This window comes from Vombatus ursinus, unplaced genomic scaffold, assembly GCF_900497805.2.
Source record: "Vombatus ursinus unplaced genomic scaffold, bare-nosed wombat genome assembly UNPS02015255.1, whole genome shotgun sequence".
NCBI lineage: Eukaryota > Metazoa > Chordata > Mammalia > Diprotodontia > Vombatidae > Vombatus > Vombatus ursinus.
Window position 1 is genome coordinate 32,937,296 of NW_020955033.1, and position 23,304 is coordinate 32,960,599.

General features: G+C 40.9%; 1 protein-coding gene across 4 annotated transcripts in view; it reads right to left on the reverse strand.

Annotated features, from left to right (window-relative positions):
• The window catches only part of LOC114031838 (lethal(3)malignant brain tumor-like protein 4), a 504,773-nt gene that overhangs the window by 19,197 nt on the left and 462,272 nt on the right, over window positions 1-23,304 (reverse strand). For all 4 annotated transcript variants that reach the window (XM_027846992.1, XM_027846995.1, XM_027846994.1 and 1 more), the window contains one exon: window positions 319-488. In XM_027846992.1, the coding sequence (XP_027702793.1) occupies window positions 319-488 (170 nt within the window). The remainder of the gene's footprint in view (window positions 1-318; window positions 489-23,304) is intronic.

Genomic DNA, 23,304 nt, shown 5'->3' on the forward strand with positions numbered 1-23,304 from the left:
AGGAAGGAAGGAAGGAAGGAAGGAAGGAAGGAAGGAAGGAAGGAAGGGATCTTACCTGACTTTTCCTGGTTTATGCCTGATATACTTAGATCTTATGCACTGACCATAGCCTCCCTTTTTTGCTGAACCAAGGGCTTCATGCATGTTTTTTTTTAAAAAAATCTCATTTGGAGGAGAAAAAAAACACATACTTAGCAAAAATCATTCTATGAGGCATAAAAGGACATGAACATGAAAGCCATTTTAAATGTCACAGTTCTGATTTAGCCATTGTTTCTCAAAAAGCTTCAAAACAAAGAAAGGAAATAGATTTCTCACCTCATCAACGGTCCAGTCGGCTACTTCACTGGCCTGGATATCGGCCACCCCGGGAAGAAGCTTGCAGTGCTGTTCCCTGCACAGTGGAAGGTCGCGGGAGGGGTGGGTTGACATGGCAGACAGGAAAACTGACTGGGGGAGGGCCACTTGTGTATTTTCAGTAGAGTATTCTGGGGGGAAAAAAGTAGTTCTACATGAAACCACTTTATTCAACCTAACTAAACAAATCTTAATAATTCTAATTTACAGCACGTACCATGTGCCAGGCACTGTGCTAAGTGCTTTAGAATTATTATCTCATTTGATCCTCACAACAACCCTGGAAGGTAGGTGCTATGATAAGTCCCATTTTGTAGACAAAAAAAAAATGAGGCATAAAGAGGTTAAGTGACTTTTCTGGGGTCACACACCTAAGAAGTGTCTGAGGCCAAATTTGAACTCAGGTTTTCCTGACTCTAGGTCCAGCATTCTATCCACTGAGTCACCCAGCTAACCACTGTCTACAGAGTTCACCATGCTATGTGCAGTGGAAGAGAACAAAGTTTAGAAAAGCAAGGTCCATGCATTCATGGAGTATATAGTTCAGGCTAAATCTGCTATGATAAATGGCTATTATATTTAATCATGTTATTATAATGAATAATAACAGTAATAATAATCCTCCAATAAGGTGCTTGGAAGTAATCCTGGGCTTTCAGAAGCTATTGTCACCTGTGTGTCCCTCGAATATGGACTCTAGCAGGAGCAAGAACAGGCCATGCATCGCAGTGACTGTATATTGTCTGTAAGTCAGCTTCATCAGGATTGGGCAGGAACACCACCAGAAGAAGCTGGTCCTCAGGAGAAGATTTTTAGCTACAGTAATCATTAAACGGTCTGTTCTGGTACAGAGGATCGGAGGTCTAAATACGTAGATCCTCTTCTTTTTCTCAACAAAGCTTAAAAAACCGCAGTTTTTGTTCTCCGTAGCTTTCTTCTGATGACTGTGATGTACGTTATGGTTCTTCTGAGATCTCAGAATCTCAGAAGACATGTATTTCAACTCTTACCTGGATGTTGATGATGATGATGATAATAATAATAATAACTAGCATAATACTTTTAGGTTTGCAAAGTGCTTTTCATTTATTAACTCACTGAACCACACAACAACCCTATGAGGTACGGTCTTCCAGGATGTGAACTCTGGCCTTCCTGACCCCTAGTCCTTTACTCTATACACTCTACCATCGAGCTGCCAAAAAGATCACTGAGTCATTGCTTCAAGATTTCCAGTGTAGGGGAATCCCCTTCTATCTCCTTCTGCCCATTCCATCTTTGGATAGTTCTAGTTGTTAGGAAGACTTTCCTTAGAGCAAGTCTATCTACCTTTCCCTCTTCATAATCTCCACTCATTGCTCCTTGTTCTGCCCTCCAAGACCAAGTCACTATTTGTCCCGCATTTTCAAAGACGATCAATGACACCATGGGGTGATGTCTTAGATCATGGGTAAATTGGAGTTAAGTGAAGCAGAGTTGCACAAAGTTGTCAGCCTCACTCTCTCTTCCATAGTCATCAAAGTCCAGTGGCAGCACAAAAGTCAAGATGACTGGCAATGGCTTGGGATGCAGTAGATGACCTTGGTATCTTCCATGTCTGACCAAGCTCTAAGGGCTTCAGCCACCTTGGAACAAATTGGAACAAATTGTTCTCATTCACCTATTTCACCAGGGGAAGTTTGGGGTGGACACTGAAGGGTCTGAGGCCCAGCAGTTATTCTCAACCTTGTTTAGCCCACCTGCCAAGATGGTTTACCGGGGTGTGGCCACTGCGCATGCCACAGCGTCTTGGAGTTGCAGGTGAGAACTGGGTGACAGGTGGACACCAAAGGTGGGCAAGCAGCCCTGAAAAGAGCTTGGCAAGCCCTCGCCAGAGGTGCTGGTCCTCCCTAAACAGCCCATACACCAAGGCCATGTAGAACAAAGCTAATCTTTCTTCCGTATTACAACATTTCAAATACATGAATATAGGAAAAAAAAAACCAAAACAGCACTAAGTCTTGTCTTCTCCAGACTAAATGTCCCCAGTTTCCTTCCCCTAATCCTCATACAGCACAATCTCAAAGTCCTTTATCAGCCCTAACTGTCCTTTGAATACTATGTGATGTCCCTTTAAAAATGTGAACTGAAAACACAATTTTCAGATACAGTCTGACCAGAGCAGAATATTGTAAGACTATCACTTTTCTAGCCCTGGACACTATGCTTATCTGAATGGAATCTATGATTTCCTTCTTTTTAAAAAATTTTATTGTTCTTACATTACAAACATTTGCAGATTACTCCCATTTTTGTAACAAAGCAAAATAATAATACATGACCTTCTGAAAGAGCATACAATATTTTATATCTGTAGCACTGCTCTACCCCCAAATCTCTCTCTCTCTCTCTCTCTCTCTCTCTCTTTTTAATGAACAGAAATCTCTTTCCTCTTCCTCCACTCTTCATGATGTTGGGAAAAAAAAGAGAAAAACAAAATTGCTGTAACAAATAGGCATAGTCAAGCAAAACACATTTCCTCAATGGCTATATAAAAAATACATACATACACATATACATACATATATACACATACATATACACAATCATACATAATTCTACACCCTAAACTCATCATCTCTTTGTCATGGAGAATATGTTTCATGCTCTGGAATGCTCAGTTATGTCCTCTGAAATCATGAATGGTTACTGTACTGATGATACTTCTTACAGCTTTTAAAGTTGTTTGTTTCTACAGTGTTATTACTGTATAAATACAAGCAGAACTCCCAGTTCAGCTCGTTTCATTCTTTATCAGTTCACAAACATCTTCAAGAGGGTTCATTTTTACAATACCGATGTTATAGTATGAATAGTTCTCCTGGTTCTGCTCCCTTCGCTCTGCATCAATTCATACCAGTCTTTTTATAGCTCTTTGAAATCATGTATTTCCTTACTCCTTACAGCACAATAATACTCCATATTCACATATCACAACATTATTCAATTGAGAGAAATCCCCTTAGCTTCCATTTTTTCTTACCACCACAAAAAGAGCTACAATATTTCTGCACATACAGGATCTTTTCCTTTTTCTTTGATCTCTCTGATATAGCCTAAGAGTTCATTAGTTTTCTAGACTATCTTATCACATTGGTGATTCATATTGAGCTTGACGTCTACTAAAACCCCGAGATCTTATTTTCACATGAATTGCTGCCTGGCCAATCTTCTTTATCATTGTACTTGTGAATTTTTTTTTTTAATTTAAGTGTAAGACTACATATATTTCTCAAATTTCCCCTTATTAGAACTGGCCCCATAATAAATGTTTAGGTATCTTTCTTCTCTTTTCCCTCTGTTACACTCTCCTAATACAGAATTCCCTTCTGCTTCTTCATATGGTCTTTCTTTATTTTCACAGGGAAGTCGTTCTTTGAGTTTTGAAGAGAATGCTTTGTTACTAGTGTGAAGGCATTTCTCTCTCATACCATCATGGTGGCCTGATGTTGAAATAACAAAAAAAATGTCTGAAATTTATATAAAGCTTTAAGGTTTACAAATATGATTTCATTTGATCCTCACAACAGCACTGTGGTATAGGTAGTGTAAATATTAGTATAGTCATTTCAAAGATAAGAAAACTCAGAGAGATTAGATGGCCCCCAACTTCGCACAGTAAATGACAGTGCCAGAATTCAAGCCTGTGTCTTCTGATTCTAAGTCTTGTTTCATTTTCACTGTACTATGCTGCTTTCAAACCATTACAAATTCTCATACATATAAAAATATAAAAATATTCATAATATAAAATAACATGTACATTAGAGAGGTTCCAAACAAAGTGCTGTGTGGGATATATGGGGAAAGGAGAGCATTACAAGATCATAGGATGTAGGCCTAATAGGAACTTGAAAGACCATCTAATCCAACCCTCACAAACTTTCTAGATAAGCAAACAGGCTGAAAGGATTAAGCATGTTGGGGATAATATTAGAAACTCAGACACACCAGGGATTTTCAATGGATTAGTCAAAGGGAATTGATAAGCAGCATTAACTAATTGTCAAGAAGGAAGATGGATCTTATCGCATCTAAGTGGCATTCGTTGACCTGCTGGAAATTCTACTTTTGAAGACCTGGATCACTAAAGATAGCTGGGTTTGATGATGCTAAATTGGATAAATGGGATTAGAGAGCGAGAAAGAAGGAAACATGGTTTCATCATAAGGGTAGAAAGGGAATTTTAAAACCTTACAAAATGGGGGACTTTCCACACACTGGGAGGTTTGTGCATAGGCTAATGGTTAATTATGAAGGCTCAGGAGAGAAAAGGTTAAATGATGGTGAATAAGCATGTCACAGGGCAAGGAAAATGATGAGGGTATACTTGCTTATGGTTAGGAATGGTGTTCAAGGTCATCTGCATCCTTATAGAGATGACTGATGTTGAGTTGGGCATGGACTTTGTGTCACCTCATTCTGTCAATGGGCTTTATATAAACGATAAATGAAGCTATGTCAAATGCTTGCATTGTGAAATACCCAAGTTATTCTGAGTCTTTGCCTCTCCCCAATCCCCAAGAACAGACAGATCTGATAAAGTGATTTGTCCAAAGGCACATAGACAGTAAAAGGAGAACTGAGGTAGGATCAAGGGAAGCTTTATAAGGGAAGAATGATTTATGTGTGGCTCTGAAGGATGGATAAGGAATTTAGCATGTGTGTGCATGTATATGTATGTGTTTGTGTGTGTGTGTGCGTGTGTGTGACAGAGAGAGAGACAGACAAGACAGACAGAGGTGGTAGATCATTCTATCATAGGGAATAATGTTAACAAAAGCATAGGAGGTAGGAAAGCACAATGCATGTATGAAGAATGGAAAGTAGTTACTTTTGGATGTCATATTTTTGTCATATATGAGTCATTGGTTGATTAAATTCCTACTATGGGCCAGACCCTATGCTATGAGAGATATCAAAAAAGGTAAAAGACAGTCCTTGCTCCCAAGGAACTCATAGTATAATGAGAGATAAAACATGTAAAGAATTCTGTATAAACAAGAAATAGACATACACACACATTGATTATTTCCAGATTATCTTGTGTGTGTGTGAAATAGATTTCTTACAGAAGGTCAGATTTTAGCTGATATTTGAAAAAAGACAGGGAAGTTAGAAGGTGGAGATGAAGAGAAAAAAAGTGCTCCAGACATGTGGGATAGCAAGTAAAAATTCCCAGAATTGAGAGATTGAGTATCTAGTTTGAGGAAAAGCAAGGAGGCTAGTGCCACTGGATTGCAGAATATGGGGGTGGGATTAGGGAGTAAGAATATTGGAAATGCAAGAAGGGACAAGGTTATAGAGGGGGTTAAAAGCAAAACAGGGTATATTATTTGATCCTAGAGGCAAGAAGGAGCCACTGGAGTTGACCTAATGGGGGAAGAGGGGACATGGCTAATCTTTCACATTAGAAAGATGAATTTGACAGATGAGTGGAGGATGGACAGCAAATGGGAGAGAATTGAGGCAGGGAAAATGAGCAGGTTATTGCAACAGTCCAGGCAGAGAGGTGTTGGTGGTATTGGTGGAGGAGCTGAACTGGTGAGGTGACAGTGTTAGAGGAGAGAAGTCATCGTCTTAGAGAAATACCGTGAAGGTAGAAATGACAGACCTTGGCAACTGGCTGGATATAGAAGTGGGAAGAATGAAAGGGTGAGGAGGCAAGGTTGACTCCTAGATTGTGGGCCTGAGTTACTGGAAGGCTGACAGCACTTTCCATAATAACAGGGAGGTCAGGAAGAGTGGAAGGTTTTGGGGAAAAGACAAAGAATTCACTTTTTTGATATGCTAAGTTTAAGATTCTACAAGACATCCAGTTTGAAATGTCCAATAGGCAGCTGGACATTCAAGAGAATAGAATAGGTCAGAGGAGAGGCTGCTGTTTAGTTGCAGCCAACTTTTTGTGAACCCCATGGACAACTCCATGGAGTCATCTTGGCAAATATACTGGAATAGTTTCCCATTTCCTTCTCCAGTGTGCCCCATTTTAAAGACAAGCAGTTAAGGCAAACAGAAGTTAAGTGACTTGCCCAAGGTCACATAGCTAGTAAGTATCTGAGGCTGGATTTGAACTCAGATCTTCCTGACTCTAAGCCTGGTGCTCTTTCTCCCACACCACCTAGCTTTCCCCAGGGGAAAGGTTAGGGCTAGGCAAATAAATATGAGAAGCATCTGCATAGAGATGATAGTTGAACCCACAGGAGCTGATAAGATCACTAAGTTAAATAGTATAGAAGGAGAAGAGGGCCCCAAGGCAAGGCCTACCTTACCCCTGCCCCTCATTAGCAGGTGTGATGTGGAGGACTACACAGAAAAGAAGACTGAGTAGGAACAGTCAGACAGGTAGGAGGAGAACCAGGAGACAGCAATAGCAAGAAAACCTGGAGGGAAGAGAGCATCAAGGAGAAGGTGACTGACAATGTCAAAGGTCAAGAAGGATGAAGATGGAGAAAGGACCATTAGATTTCATAAGAGATCACTGGTAACTTTGGAGAGAGCAGCTTCAGTGGCTTGATGAGGTCAGAAGTTGGACTGCAGAGAGTAGTCAAAAAAACATTTATTAAGCATTTAGGATACAAATACACACACACACACACACACACACACACACACAAAGATCTATCCCCTCAAGGAGCTTACACTCTAATGGAAGAAGACAACAGACAAAGGAAACCGAAAAGTGGGGTGAGAGGAGGGAAGGTACTCAGAGCAGGGGCATGAGGAAGTCTGAGGAATGCAGCTGGGGGGAAAGGAAGAGTTAAGAAGGGAGTGACAGGAAAGAAGTGGAGACATCAGTTGCAGGAAGCCCTACCTGAGTTTAGCTAGAAAGAGAGAAGAGGTATAAGACTATAGCTAGCAGAAACAAAAAAGATCAAATGAGAGTTTTTTTGAGGAAAAGAGAAAAATGGTTGTGTTTGTAGGCCAGTAGACGAGGGGAACAGAAGACGAGTGAGAGAACTGGGATGATGGAGGGGGTAATCTGCTGGAAAAGATGGACTGAACAGGATTACTTGTGCATGGAGAGGGGTGAGCCTTGCCAAGGAGAAGGGTCCCCTCTTCTTGTGATAGAGAATGAAGCAGGTATATAGTAGTAGCCAGAGTGGAAATGTGACCTATGACTCCAAGGAAGAATGTAAACTACCCTCAGGAAATGTGAAAAACAAAAGAAGCTCCAATTCTCACACAGGAAAACTTGCACATGACCCGGGACCATCCCTGGCACAATGCCTTCTTTGCTCTGCTTCTATATAATACCTGGCCTGACCTGGGGTTGGTGCAAGAATCCACAATGTTAATTTGTCTTGTTGTTGTCCAGGACGACTGACCTCTAAGTGACTAAACTTGCCCAATTAAGCCTAATAAAACCTATTAATAATCAAGCTGATATATACGATCCAAGAGAATCCCAAAGAACTAACTATGCATACTATCTGCCTCCAGAGAAAGAACTGATGCTGTCTGAATACAAACTGAAGCGTGCTATTTTTCACTCTTTCTTTCATTCTTCCCGCCCCCCCTCCCAAGTCTTCTTGTATAAAATGACTACTATGGAAATATTTTACATGATTACACATATATAAACTATATTAGATTGCTTACTGTCTCTGGAAGTGGGGAGGGGATGGAAGGATGGAGGGAAAGAATCTGAAACTCAAAATGTTTTTTAAAAATTGTTTTGACATGTAATTTGAGGGAAAATAAAATATATCAAAAATAATTTTAAAAAATGAAGCTGGGCCCCCCTTTCTTCAGTATCTCTGTATTCTCTTGGAGGGTGTACCACTCTATGATATAATTAGGGCAGAACAGAACTGTCACCTTAGAAGGAGGAGAAAGTGGCAGAAGACATTTTCATGATGTGAGATTAGGAGGAGGGGAAAAGAGGAAGCTCTCAGCGAATGCCCTTGATTTTTTCAGGGAAATATGAGGCAAGTTTTTCAGCTGAGAGGGTGGGGGGCAGGTGAGTCACGGGAAGTGTGAAGAGGGATGAAACATTTTGGAAGAGATGCAGCAGTAAGATAGTGAGTCAATTAGGCAGGATTAAAAGGACTGCCCTGTCCCAGTGAATGTCCACTTGAGACTATGAAACATAAATTTGTAGATAACCAGTCAACACAGTTTTGTGATTTTCTCTAACTTTGTTCATCAGGGCATTTTAACTGGAGGAGTGGGTGATACGGCCAGATCTTTGATAAGAAAGATAGACCTTGCAGCAATATGAAGGATGGATGTAGAAGGAGTGTGAGTGGAAATGTAATAGTCCAGGTGGGTAGTAACGAGTGCTTATATTAGGGTGACTGCTGAGGTAATAGAGAAGATGGAGCAGATAAAGTAAATAAGCATTTGTTAAGTACTTACTATGTACATGTAAGCCATAACTTGGAGAAGCTTCCATTTTAATTGGAGAAGATGACACATAAAATGGACCTGAAAGGAGGGTGGATGGAAGCACTACCCACACAAGGGCATGGTGGTAAAGCCCAGTCACTAGAGAAATGAAGGATGGCTGGCCTGGTCTTTTTTCAAAATGGAGGTTGCAAGAGGAACTCTCCAGTGGGAGAAGGGAATTATGGGAGTAGAAGAATCTTTCAGGTTGAGAAGACCACAGGGTTGAAGGGGAAATTCCAGGGTGAGAAGGCAATTGAGTCATGAAGACAAAACTAGAGAGTCAGAAACAGAGCTGGTAGAGGAATTTTTGGGAAAGAGTGTCTCCTCTCTGTATACTCTCTCCTATAGACGTCTCAAGCCCTTCACTCAGCTTGAATATCACTTCTATACTTATAGAAGTATACTTTCTCCCTCTCCCTCTTTCTCCACATATACACATATATGTATAGATATGCAAGTATATACCTAAGTATACTCTCTTTCTTGCCTGGATTGCCCATTCAAATCCCATTTCTATTATACCTTCACATTGACGGGACAACTACACCTGGATGTTCCTCCATAACAAATTCAACATGTCAAAAAGTGAGATGTGGCGGTAGAAGTAACAGGAGTAGATGACCAACGGATATGAGAGAAGAAGAATAGTGAAGAGTCCACATCAAGATTTTGAAAACAGGAAACTCAGTGAGTGGTAGCAACATTGACTGAAAGAGTGAGTCAGAAGAAGGCACAGGGTTGGGGAATAAGTTTCGGGAGAGATGAGTTCAATTTCTGACATGATGAAATTTGTTATGGAAGGACATTTGGGTGTAGCTGTCCAAGTGTAGGTAGGTAGAGATATGGATCTGGGAAGGACAGCCCAGGCTAGGGATATATATAGGTGCAGCCAGCTGCATCAAAGTGACATTCAAGCTGTGGGAAGAGGTGAGATGTCTACGAGAGAGGGTGAAGAGGGGAGACTCTCCACAGATGTTCTATCGGTGCTACTAGACTCTCTTTCCTTTTTGCTTCTGGGTCTGACAGTCAACCAAACCACCAGGTGATTACACAGGATACTGGCAGGTGGAAATGTTGGAACATCTGGATTTGTAGCTGCAGCTGGTAAATTTCCTCCCAAGAAGGACATTATGCAAAGTTCCACTGATAGGAGCTGTCAATCCATGGCCAGCCCCTCATGTGATACATTTGATTTTTTTGTGCAGTTTCATCTGAATCTCCTATGAACTAAACAGCATCAGAGACAAAACAAGATTACTATCCTGCTGAAAATGTTCAGCCTCTCCTCAGCCCCTACTTGTATTATATTTGTTTATGTATACAGTTATCCCTTCTACACCACAACTTTCCCCATCACGGTTTTGATATATGGTGGGTTGGCATAAGAAATTAAATGAGTATTTTTTGGGAGTTTTGCAGAAGCTGCAGATGACATGCAAGGGCCCACAAATGACACACAGCCTATGACCAAATACTTAACCCAAATTTTACAATAAGGTACTACAAACACCCCATAAAAAAAAAAGAAAAAAAAATCAGACTTCTTCTCTGATAATGAAGGAAGGGCCAAAAAATTTTACATGTACACCCCTAATCTCCTCGATATGGAAAGCTAACTGTATGCCCTCCCCCAACACTAGTAATAAACTCTTTAAAGGCAGAGACTAGCCTCAGTTTATCTCTGCAAGCCCAGGGACTAGCATTATCCCTTGCATGTAGTAGAGATCTAGGACATGTTTGTTGAATTGACTCAAAATGAAAGGTTGGCCCTGGAAAAAGGTCATGTTTGCTTTCACCTTGAATGCGGTTGTACCCATCTATAATGGCTCCCTGTTACCTACAGGATCAAATATAATATCTCATTACAGTATGTAATAATATCTTTATATAATTATTATGTTATTATGTTATATATTAATATTATTATATTACACACAATATATTATTATAATATTATATATTATAAGGTATTATATTTGATCCTGGAGGTAATAGGGAGCCCCTATAGATCAAAGCCCTTTGTAACTTGTCCCCTCTCTGTATTTTGTTGTTGTTGTTAAGTTGTTCTGTCATATCTGATTCTTTGTGAGCCCCATGGACCATACTGTCCATGGGGTTTTCTTTGCAAACATACTGAAGTGTTTTGCTATTTTCTTCTCCCGTGGATTAAGGCAAAGAGAGGTTAAGTGACTTGACTAGGGTCACACAACTATTAAGTGTCTCAGGTCATATTTGAAATCAGGTCTTCTTGACTCCAGGCCCAGTGCTCTATCTACTGAACCGCAGATTCCCCACCCCTGTACTGAGCCATCTAGCTGTCTCCAAGGCAGAGACTAAGGGACTTGCCCAAGGTCACATGACTAGTAAACACCTGAAGCCAAATTTGAACTCAGGTCTTCCTGACTCCAGACCGCCTCCATCGCTCTGCATGTCCAGGCTAATTACACTTTTTTCCCTTCCGCATATTCTGTGATCCAGTGACACTGCCCCTGGCTGTTCCTCACATATGACACTTTCTCCTGACTGCAAAATTCACCGGCTGTCCTTCACCCTAGAATACTCCTTCTCCTCATCGCTACCTCACAGCTTCCGTGACTACTTTCAAGCTTCATTTAACATCCCACCACCTTCAAGAAGACTTTCTTGAGGTGCCACCCACCCCTCCCCCGAGCGCCTTCCCACTGATTTATTATAGACGTAGTATCTATCTTGTTTGTACAGTTAAGTGCATGCTGTCTCCCTCATTAGACTATAAGCTCCTGAAGAGCAGGGATTTTTTTTTTTTTGTATCACTTTATATCCCCAGCACTTAGCACAGTGTCTGGCACACAGTAAACACTTAATAAATGTTTATTGACTTGATTGGATTTGCTGCGTAAAAGCTGAGAGATAGGGGTTGTTCTTTTTGGAGTGAAGGCTTAGGGTTTATGACAAATCTAAGAGAAACTATTCTATATGGTGATGACTATTTACATGTAGAAGGCTGGATATTACCACTGCTCTGCAGACCTTGGCTTTGACCTGGTGAGCTCGATGTCCTGTCCAAAGGGCATATTAGCTTTTTTGACTGGGCTTTCTACCTTAAAAAAAAAAATCGGTCTGGCTTTAAAGGGGTTTGTTTAGATTCTACCCACATTGACTCCTATCTACTCCACTGTCTAAGAGCCTGAGTTATATGGGGATGACCAAGTCAGATGGTGAGACCAGATAAGGAATAAAAACATTATGGAGGTGCCAGGAGAGCCAGTGTGCTTACAATAAAAAGGAATTTATTTTAACGTAATCTCATCATACATTGGTAAAATTGTTGGTATTTTAAAGACTCTTAAGAGCAAGACTACAAAAGAAGTATTTTAAGCAATCTAAAAATCTACTTTTGCTAATGCAAACAATAGGTTAAGTAAGCAGTAGCCACGTAATTTAAAACCTATTATAATGGTCTGTATTTTCCTAACTGGTCCTGGAAATATGAAGCATCTATTATGCAAATATTATACCCTTAAATTAATCACCATTTTTAGTTGATGAGCCTGACCCACAGTTTACATAATCCCTTCCACTGCCAATACCCATTAGTAATCAGAAAGGTTTGAAACTACAAATGAACCTGTCAATCACTTGGCCTCTATAAAGCACTTTGGGTACAACACGGCCAAGTTGTCTCAGGAATATTTACTAATGCTCCCTGTCTATGCAGATATCAAGACAGCAAAATTGCTGGCTGTACCCGAATTCTCATGCTTCAGTTGCAGGCAGCAGCAGCAAATTCATCTTTAAATGCTGATTTGTCCAACATTGACCTTTTTAGTATGTAAATAGGTTATCTCTCTCAGTGTAGTTCGACTAACAGAATGTAAGAGGCTGCAGGTTCTGAAGGTATACTTCCTACTTCCTTCCAAGGACCAGGATATTCACAAATGTGAGTGCTCACTAATGAAGTTGTCAGGTTAGGCCATGAGTATGTATAAAACACTTACTCCCACCCTACTCCAGGGTCAACCTGCAAAAGAGTTGGGTGGCCAGAGGAAGACAGGAACCAGGGAGGGTTATGGCTAGGGAGTCACATACTGTGAGAGATTAAGCCAAGGACAAAGCCTAGTGTTATCCTGGCAAGGAAAACAAAATAAAACACAATTTTGTCAGTCAATTGTCTATTCCTATATAAATAACAGGGGACTTAAAAAGGAAATTAAAATTGCTTTTTTTTTCCTTATATCTCTCTCCCTAATTCACACAGACTCACACTGACCATGTATAGTTTTAAACTTCTTAGGAATTTTAGAATCCATGAAAACTGAATCTAAGCCCCTACAGGCATAATATAGGCATAATTCAATGTTATGGGAGTATAAGTAGTCACAGGCATAGTGCTTGGCAGCTACCTGCATTTCAGTAACAACCAAGTGGCCAGACCTTGCCAAATTATTGTTAGATTCAGAAGAGTTGTGAATACAAGGAAGGTTGAAGGTGCAGGTTAAAATGTATTTAAAAAAAATGAAATAAAACACTGTGTTCCCAAATGAACAGCTCTCCCATGCCACGGTTTTCTTGAGAGCCAATGTGCTGCTTTGTGTTATGTGGCATATATTCAGAAATATATCCCAAATGGATGGAATTAAATCTTTTTACATCCATGTATGGCAAAGTACCCATTAATCTGGTTACCTAAGATTTCAGGTCAGACACTTAAGATAATTCTGGTGGTAAAAAGGTCCTTTTATAGTTTATAGTTCTTGCCTCATTCTATTTTTTTTTTTTTTTTGGCTGGCATCCATACTTTTATACCATGCTAGTGTGTTGATCGAAGGGACAATTTGGTATAGTAGACAAAGTCTCCTACTAAATCAGACTATTTGTTTGAAGGAAGTATCATTTAGATTTCTCCAAGACTGAAAAAAGCTTCCTAACCATATGGGAGTACACAAGGTCTATGGTGAATAGATTCTTATTTGCTGTAATGAGAGTGCAGTGGGTGGCAGGGAGAGATAATGCTAATAAAAGAAAAGAGGTTTTATTCATCTAACTAAAAAGACATGCCCTGAGCTAGGGGTGTGGGGTGGAAGAAAGACAAGGTCAAAATCAGTTATATCTTATAACAGAGCAACATATTACAAGCTGAATCAATTTTAATGCCAGACATTGAAAGCGTGAAAGTTGTATTTTATGTACATACAACACATTTATAGGCCACAAGTCCATTTTATAGGAGCACACTTTCATAGATTTAGAACTGGAAAGGATGTTAGACACCAACTAATATGATTCTTTCATTTACAGATGGGGAAACTGAGACCCAGCCTTTTCATACATAACTAGGGAGAGAGGAACATACTTGTTTCCATTGTGTTTATTCTTCCTGGTGAAGGACCAGTAGACTTTGTCATGGACTCTGGTTGCTGGTACTCCCTTTCAAGTTCAGTAGTCCAGTCAAAACAGGCCTTACATGACCCTCCATTTTCTGTCTCTGACTGTTCATTTGCCATGTCCGGGGTCTCTTTTATCATCTCCCCACTGAATCCCTAGTTTCTTTCAAGACTCACTTTATGAGCCACCTCTTCCATGAAGCATTTCTTGAATGTCCTGGGCTGTTAATGTCCTTATACCTTCAAATCACCCTGTATCTGCTTTCTATATTCGTTGCATCTACCTGTATGTATTATGTGCCCCCAAAGAATGTAATCTTCCTGAGGGCAAAGCCCATTTCACTTTTGTTTTTGGATGTCTACGGCTCAGTACTACCTGGTGCATTGCTTGTTGATTAATTGGTTGACTGATTTCTCCAATTCACACACAGAGCTGGGAAACTGACTTCTAAATTATGTTCTCTTTCCCTTACTCTACACTGCCTTGAGAGGGATGGACATATCATGCTTTTTTAAAGTCAGTTCCTGAGGCAAGAGTTTGAAATAACCAACTTATAAGCCTCTCAATTAAATTGTAAACTCTGCGAGGTTATGAACCAATTATATCTTACGTGGTGCTCTTAGCGCCACATGACTTAGCATAATGAAAGCAATATTGATAATAACATAATGCTTTAAAGTTTGTAAAGCACTTTAACAAATGTGATCTCATGTTTTTTAATCACAACAACTCTGTGGGTATTATTATCATCATTTTGCAAATGAGGAAATTAAATATCAGTGTTTTCCCACGTTTACCCAACACATAAAAAGGCTGATCCAGTGGACAAAGCAGTTGGGCCTAGAATCAGGAAGACATGAGTGAAAATTTGCCCTCAGGCTGTGTGATCCTGGACAAGTCACTTGATTTCTGTCTGCTTCAATTTCCTCATATGTAAAAGGGGAATAATAATAGGACCTATCTTTCAAGGTTGTTATAAGAATCAAATGAGATTTGTAAAGTGCTTTGCAAACCTTAAAGTGCTACATAAATGTTAGTTATTGTGATGATGTTGTGTAAGAGATCAATGATTAAATGTAAAAGGTCGAACCTGAACCCATGTCTCTCAATACTAAGTCCAACCTGCTTTCTACTATACCATGAATGCTGTGCACGCATTAGGATCTCATTATAGACAGCATTGATGGATTGATAACAGAAACACAGGGGCCCATGTCTGGCTATGGCTACTGCTCTTGGCGCCCAGTTTCACCAAACCAAGAGGCTTGCATTGAAGCACACTAAAGCATGAAAGAAGGTGCCATGTTAGAAATACGTCTCAGCCATGTAATAAGAGGGATAATTTTATCGAGAGCGCAATTAGGTACTTCATCCACGAGGTTACAAACCCTTCTGAAAACAGCCAAGGCTTCCAGGCAAGGGGACCTATCAAGGTTTCTGATGCCAGCATGGCTAGGAGCCTTTGCAAAAATGCATCCCCTCAGCACTTGAGACAAAGCTCCAAAGGGGCTCTGGACTGGTCAAAGCACAAAGAGCCTTAGTCATACAGCCTACATCTCTAAAGAGACACTCTGAATGCTGTGGGGAGGGCAGAAAAGAGTTGTCTTCAAACGCATTTTTAAGTCATTACCTTTCTTGCTGAGCCAATTACTTGTTGAAATCTGCCTGTGGATCCCTGATGAGAGGGAGAAATAATTAATCAAGCTTCAATTGCAAGTGAGGTTACAAAGGTCCAAAGGCAAAAAGTTGTCTCTCTTTAATGGTGAAAATAATATAACCTAGCTAAAGGTGTCTCTTCTCAATTGTAAACCAAAATTGTAAAAAAAAAAATTATCATAGGGAGCAGGGGAACAAGTAAATCAACGCAAAATTCTTCTCTTTCGATTTCTCTCCTACTGCCCAATTTCATTGTACAGAAATTCCTTAAAGATTCTTACAAAAAAAAAAAGAAAAAGACTTTGCTACGAGGCACCTTTGAAATCATATGGGTAATATGTCAAGGGCTTCACATATTTTCAAACACACCAAAAAAGACATCCATTCTGCAACACAAATAGCATCTTTCCCCCCTCTATTGCCTCCTTCTTCTTCTCTATAAGAAAGGGGAATAATAAAAATAACCTCACAGCATCTCTCTCATCTGATCCTAATCCTTTTTTCTACTCACACATCTACTACTTCAGGCCCTCATTACCTCTCCCCTAGAATATTGCAATGGCCTCCAAATTGCCCTTCCTCTTTCAAATCTCTCCCTACCCTAGCCATCGTCCACACAGCTGCTAAAAGCTTTTTCCTTAAATTTCAATCTGACCATTTCACTCACCTCACCTACTCAATCAACTCCAGTGACTCCCTATTGCCCTTAGGACAAAATTGAAACTGCTCTGTTTAGTTTTTAAAGAGCTTACCATCCGGCCCTAATCTACCTTTCTAGCATCATTGGATATCACTCTCCCACCGGCAGCCTGCAATCCAGCCAAATCGGCCTTCTCTGCTTCTCACACACCAAGTCCTCACTTCTGGTCTTCATGTCTTTGCACTGATTGCCCTCCACTCTTGGAATGTGCTCCCTCCTTTACCTTTGCCTCACAGAATCCTTCTTCTCCTTTCAAGATGCAGCCAGAGCACCGCTCTCTACACGAAGCCTTTCGTGACAACTCCCACCACCTCAATGCTGGTTCCTCCATGTTCAGAAGACCTTGAACTTAACAACTTTGCATTTATTCCACATATATCTGTCTATATAATTCTTCTCTCCCCTGTTAGAATGTAATCTTGTGAATAAGGACTGTTTCCATTTTTGTAATGGTATTCCTATTACTTAGTAAAGTACCTGACTGATTGTTCATAGGTTATAGATTTAGAGCGGAAAGGGACCTTAAACTTGATGTAATCTAATCTTTAATGTTAAAGGTGAGGATACTAAGGGCTCACGATGGAAAAATGACAACCACCATGATGAACTCCACCTTTGTCCATTTGGGGATGGCCCTGCTACCATGACGGTTTCCATGTTTTCCAATTAAATGCACAGTTTTTTGGCTTCTTTCAACTCCTCCTGGTGTCCACCATCCCCTTGGTTCTTCTGCTATGCTTCCCTTCAAACAAAGAGGAAATGAGAGGCACAAGGGAGCTGTCTAGTATGTTGGAGGATCTTTATCTGCTTCTCTTTACGAGTCTGTTTTCCCCAGCTTGGAAATCCAAGCTCCTCCAGAGCAATGATTTATTTTTCTATGTTGAATGCTCGGCACATCATGGACACTTCCTAAATGCCAAGTAATACCATTACCAAAATACAGTGCACCATTTGTTTGCTATGCTCACCCAGCATCTATTTTCTCACATTTATTTTGCATTCATACATTTATATCTGCCGAGTGCTTTATAATCATAGCCATTAGTCATTCCTCACAACAAGCCTTTCTCCTCTCAGTCCCTTTTATTCAAATGCGGGAAATGAAAACACAGAGAAGCAGGAGATTTGTCCGATTCTATCCAGTGAACCAGTGTGAGGGGAAGAAAAAGAATGAGAATTCTGCTTGGTTGGTTGATTGCTTGGCCCGCTGTCTCTGTCTGAAGTCAAGTTCTGTACTGCTTTACACAGGAAGAAGCCAGGGGACCGAGAGAGAAGTAGCAACATTCTGTCATACCTACCCTCCCTAGAAGCTCCTGGAGAGCTGGCAGGGATGAAAACTTGCTGTTATTATTCCTGGGAAAGATATTCATGTAATAGCTCTTGTTTTCTAAATACTGTCTCCCTGGGGAAGAAGCCCAGTGCCCCCTCCATTTTAAATGACAAATAAGCCATGTGCTCAAACTGCAGTGAGCAGACTAGAATCAGAGCTAGGATAGGAAGTCAAGGCATCAGTTCACTGAAGGCAGGGATTAGTTCATTTTTTCTTTGTTTTCTCAGTGCCTGGAACGTGTTGTTGCTGTTCACTCTTTTCAGTTGTGTCTCATTCTTTGTGAAGGCATTTGGGGTTTTCTGGGTAAAAATACTGAAATGGTTTGCCATTCCCTTCTCCATTGTGCAGATGAGGAAACTGAGGCAGACAGGGTTAAGAGTCTTATCCAAGGTCACATAGCTAGTATCTGAGGTCAGAATTGAACTCAGGTCTTTTCTGACTGCCTGCTGTATCCACTGCACCACCCAGCTGCCTCTAGGAATGCTGTGATTTTAGAAATCTGGTGAAAATTTAAAGGAACAAACTCATGGGAAAAAGCAAAGCCAGATGGCAACTATTTATCTGACTGGTCCTTTCTCTCACTCTCCTTCATCAAGTCCCCGGTACATGGGTTTACCCCAAAGCTCTGTCCAGGGTCCTTTACTCTTCTCTTTCTACATGCGCTAAGTCATTTCTTCAGCTATTATGGATTTAACTTTCAACCTGACGCAGAAGATTTCCCGATCTACGTATCTAGCCCTCTTCTCTCTTCTGAGTTTCAGTCCTCTATCTCCAATCGTTGGGGCATTCAGGTGGTACAGCAGGTAGAGTTCCAGGCAGAGTCAGGAAGATTCCTCTTCCTGAGTTCAAATCCAGCCTCAGACACTTACTAGCTACAAGTCACTTAACTTCTGTTTTCCTTAATCCACTGGAAAAAGGAAATTGCAAACCACTCCAGGATCTTTGCCAAGAAAACTCCATGGACAGTATGGACACGACTGAACAACAACATATTTTATATTTACGTATCTGTGCACTATTCCTCCTCCCTAACCAACAGAATGTACACTCCTCGAGGACAGGGAGTGAAATCACAGCCATACCCCCTATCCCTAACCCCTGTGCCTAGTACAGTACTTGGTACATAGTGTAATGTAAGGTCCTGGAGGACAGGGACTGTTTCACTGTGACCCTGATGCTAATAACCGCTCACTGAATGAAACTGGATTGAGTATTCTAAGGCTCCGGCTTTACGTGACACAATGTACAGGCAGTGCAACGTTTTTGCATATTTTTGAATTTCTAAGATTTCTAATGACATAGCAGGCGCCACTTGGAACCAGAACTCCTCTTTGCAAGTTGCCTCTCCTGAACCTACTTAATTCATGAATTACTAACACAGCTTGATGAGTGGTTGTGGTGAGCTCTCTAAGTGGAGCAAATGATTTAGTCACAGGAGAATCAGACAGAAACTCCTGTTTAGCATTTTGAAGCTCTTAGCTGGTCCTTTTACTGCTCCTTATACATATCACTCCATCTCCTATCTCTGTGCAAAAGCTCAGGCTATTTTCACAAAGCCTCGAATCCACTCCAACCTCACCTCCAAATTCCTTCCTCAGATCCCTCGCTTTCCTCAAGTCTCTGCTCACATGCCATCTTCGACATGAAGTATTTTTCTGATTCCTACTCACCAGCTACTAGCCATCTCTCCACTCCCCAACAGAACATAAGCTCCCTGAGGGTAGGGATTGCTTCTTTTTATTTGCATCCTGTGGGCCTCGCACATAGTAAATGCACACTGACTGCACCGCGTTGGCAAAAGCAGCGAGTGTCTTACCATGCACTTTGTGATGTCTCAACAGCACTCTTCCCTGGAAGAGATCTGAGATTGTTTTTAAACCTGAGAATAACCATTTGAGAGTCAGACACTCCTCATTAGAACTAGACAGCAAGCAACAATCAACTTTAAATCGGTTACCGGCCTCTCGACCAAAGACTTGTGCGCAACATAGTTTCAGTTCCCTAAAGAAAAATTGCCTTGTGCTATAAGATCTGCTCCACGCAGTAGGGGATGCCATTAATTACCCTTTTTTTGATTGAATACTGCAACAGTCACCCAGCACGTCTCTTTCATGCTCCACAAGGCTATTTCCTTTCATTTGCAAAGGTGACACTATAATTTAATGAATACTCACATCAACTTGACTAGAGTGAGCAAGAGAGTCTCTCTTCACACAGATGTTTTTCCTCCAATGAATGATCACTAGTCTTTCAGGAGGCAGATTAGAACAACTTTAGAGAAGAACAGAAGCAAAACAGAAAGCAGAAACATCTGTGGCTCTGTATGAACCAACAAACCCCTGAACTTTGGAAGTAACCTCTTATACCCCCTGCAAACCAAGTCAAAGAAAGCTGGGGCAAAGGGTGAGCACAGGAAACATTTCTCTTTTGTCAAAAGACACGTGAGCTTCGTGAGCCGACGGCTGTGATCTGTGACTGGTACGATTCAATCTAGGATTTTCCCATTCTGACAAGCTTATACAGGGTCTATATTTGCCTTTCTTTGAGTCCCTAGCACCTACACAGAGGCCTGGCTAGGAGTAACCATTTAATAAATAGTTAATTGACTGATCACACCATCATTTAAGTAAATTAGGTCACGATAAATAACCTGTCAGAACTAGATGGGACAGCTGAAATGAAAATGGATGAAAGCCTCATTGTTAACTGACAGATTAGCAAAAGCTAATAACAGGTAGCATTTTAAAGTTTGCAAAGCACTTTACATGTCATTCCATTTCACGTGATGAGCCCATTGGCTCTGCTACATTAAATCCTCAGCTCTACTTGTCCAGCCCTAACTCAAACTCCAGTCTCACATCTCCAGCTACCTAACAGACATCTTGAACCAGATTTCTCTTTTTTATTGTTAGGTCATTTTTCAGTGTCTGACTCTCCATGACCCCATTTGGGTTTTCTTGGCAGAGGTACTGGAGTGGTTTGCCATTTCCTTCTCCAGTTCATTTTACAAATGAGGAAACTGAGGCAAATAGGGTTAAGTGATTTGTCACAGAGCTAGTAACTGTGTGAGGCTGGATTTGAACTCATGAAGATAAGTCTTCATGATTCTAAGCCTAGTGATCCACTGTGCCACCTAGCTGCCCTTGGATGTCTCTTAAATGTCTTAAAATCAACACGTCCAAAACTGATTTCATTATTTCCCCTTCTTCCAATCATTCCAACTTCCTAACTTCCCTATTACTGTCAAAGGTAACACCATCCTCCTAGTCCCCAATGCTGACAATCTAGGTGTTTTGACAGGATTGGAACCCACATCTTTCTAAGTCTATCACTTTATTTGTTCTATCAGGTAGCAACCTCTTTCAAATTAAAAAAGGAAAAAATCTTTTGACCTTTCCCAAGTTCGGGGGCTCGTCCTGAGAGGCTGCATTTGTAGTGCAAAGCAAGGTTTAAGTTTTCATCTCCCCCCCATCACTAACCAGGTATGTAAATATGGACAAGCCACATAGGTTCTCTAAGCCTGTTTTTTCCTCTATAAAATGAGGATAATACTCAATCTGGTGACCTCACTTGGTTTTTGGGAAGCTTAAGTGAGAAAATATATGGTGATACATATAAACTGTAAAATGCTCCAATGTCATTGGTATTGCTGGGGAGGTGGAAGGAATGGGTACATTACTTTATTACATCTGAAAAATGGGAGTGATAATGCCTGTACTATCCACCTCTTCTTCACAGGGTTGTTATGGGGAAAGCATTCTCCAAAACTTAGAAGCATCATAGAGATGAATTGTTGCTGTTGTCATTGCAGGATTAGCAGCACAATTGACTGAGGGATGAAAGGGACCTTTGTTATTGCTGTTGTTCAGTCATGCCCTACTCTTCCCGATCAGTGGACCATGCTGGGTATGGTGTTTCCTTGGCAAAGATACTGGACTAGTTTGCTATTTCCTTCTCCAGATGATTAAGGCATATAGGGACAATTAGCGACTTGCTCAGGCTCACACAGCTAATAAGCATCTGAGGGCGGATTTGAACTCAGGTCTTCCTGACTGCAGGCCCAGCGCTCTATCCACTGAGCCACCTAGCTGCCTCTTTAAAGGGAACATCTGTTCTAATTCCCTTATTCTGCAGATGAGGAGCTATGGTCCAGAGATTAAGTGACTTATCCAAGGCACATAAGTAGAAATGGAATGCAGGTCTAACAACATCACTCTTTGAGTAGTTTACCCAAGAATGGGCATAACCTGGGGTTTATGTGGGTCAGCATAACTCCAAAACTGGCCAGCAATTCAGGCTGGAGTGGCCTTGTTGGACCTGTCTCGGTCTGGACTTGCATCTCTGGTGCTAGTCAGGGAACAGATGCTTCACTTCGGAGAAAGAAGGAGATCAGGAAAACTTTAATGGAACATGTCCCCCCTCTACTCTTCTTTTTCTTTGCCCCTTAGCAATTGATGTTTTTGAAATATTAAATATATAATACTCCCATTCTATCATTTCTGGATTTCATAGTTTCCTTGATTAATAGCTCGAGGGCATCTACTGAACTCCCTCATTTTGCAGATGAGGGCACCGAGGCCCATAAGGGAAGAGTGACTTGCTAAAGGTTGTGGAGGTAGTAATAAGAAGCTGAACTAACATTTGAACCTGGTTCCTCTGACTCCACATCCAATGTTTTTCCCACTGTGTCACTTTGACCCAAATGAACTGGTCAATCAATCAATCAATATTTATTAAGTGCTATGTGCTAAGTGCCAGGGACACAAAAAAAGAGGTAAAAGACAGTCCCTTTCCTCAAGGAACTTACAATCTAATAGAGGCAGAATGAGAAATTCTGGGATAAATATAGATGGATTCTCACTAGGAAAAGTGGTTTGCGCATCCTGCTAGAAGGGGATTGGGCCAAAACATCTTGTGGGTGGCACATCTTTTTACTGATTTCCAAAAGAGAAATATTGGGAAATCAGGGAGAGGGAGTATATCAGACCACTAAGTGAAGAGTGAAACTTGGTAGGTAATGTCTGGGATTAGAGATTACATTTAGATACTACATAACTAAACTTCTGGATTCTTTCCTCAACCTCTGGAATACACACACCATGTGGTCTTCTACCTGGGGCCTGCATATTCTTGATTTAAAAACAAAACAAAACAAAACAAAACAAAGCAACTCTAAGCTGCAGAAATGACAGCACCGGCAACAAAGCCTGGCACCCCTCCTGGCAGGCGGAAGAAAGCATCTGCATTCAGAGAGCTCCTAGTGCCAAGCTCAGCATCTGTGCTGCTTCTGGTGGCCTAGCTCTTCAGCTGATGAGGACGTGTACAAATGCTGATCTTTGGCACAGAAATCTGCCTCTTGCCTTGGCAAGGAGAGACAGCACAGAAGTTAACTCTGCGGAGGTGCCAGGGTCTGCCCTCACAGAGGTGCTGACATTTTCACAGACATAAATTAAAAAACAGCTTGAGT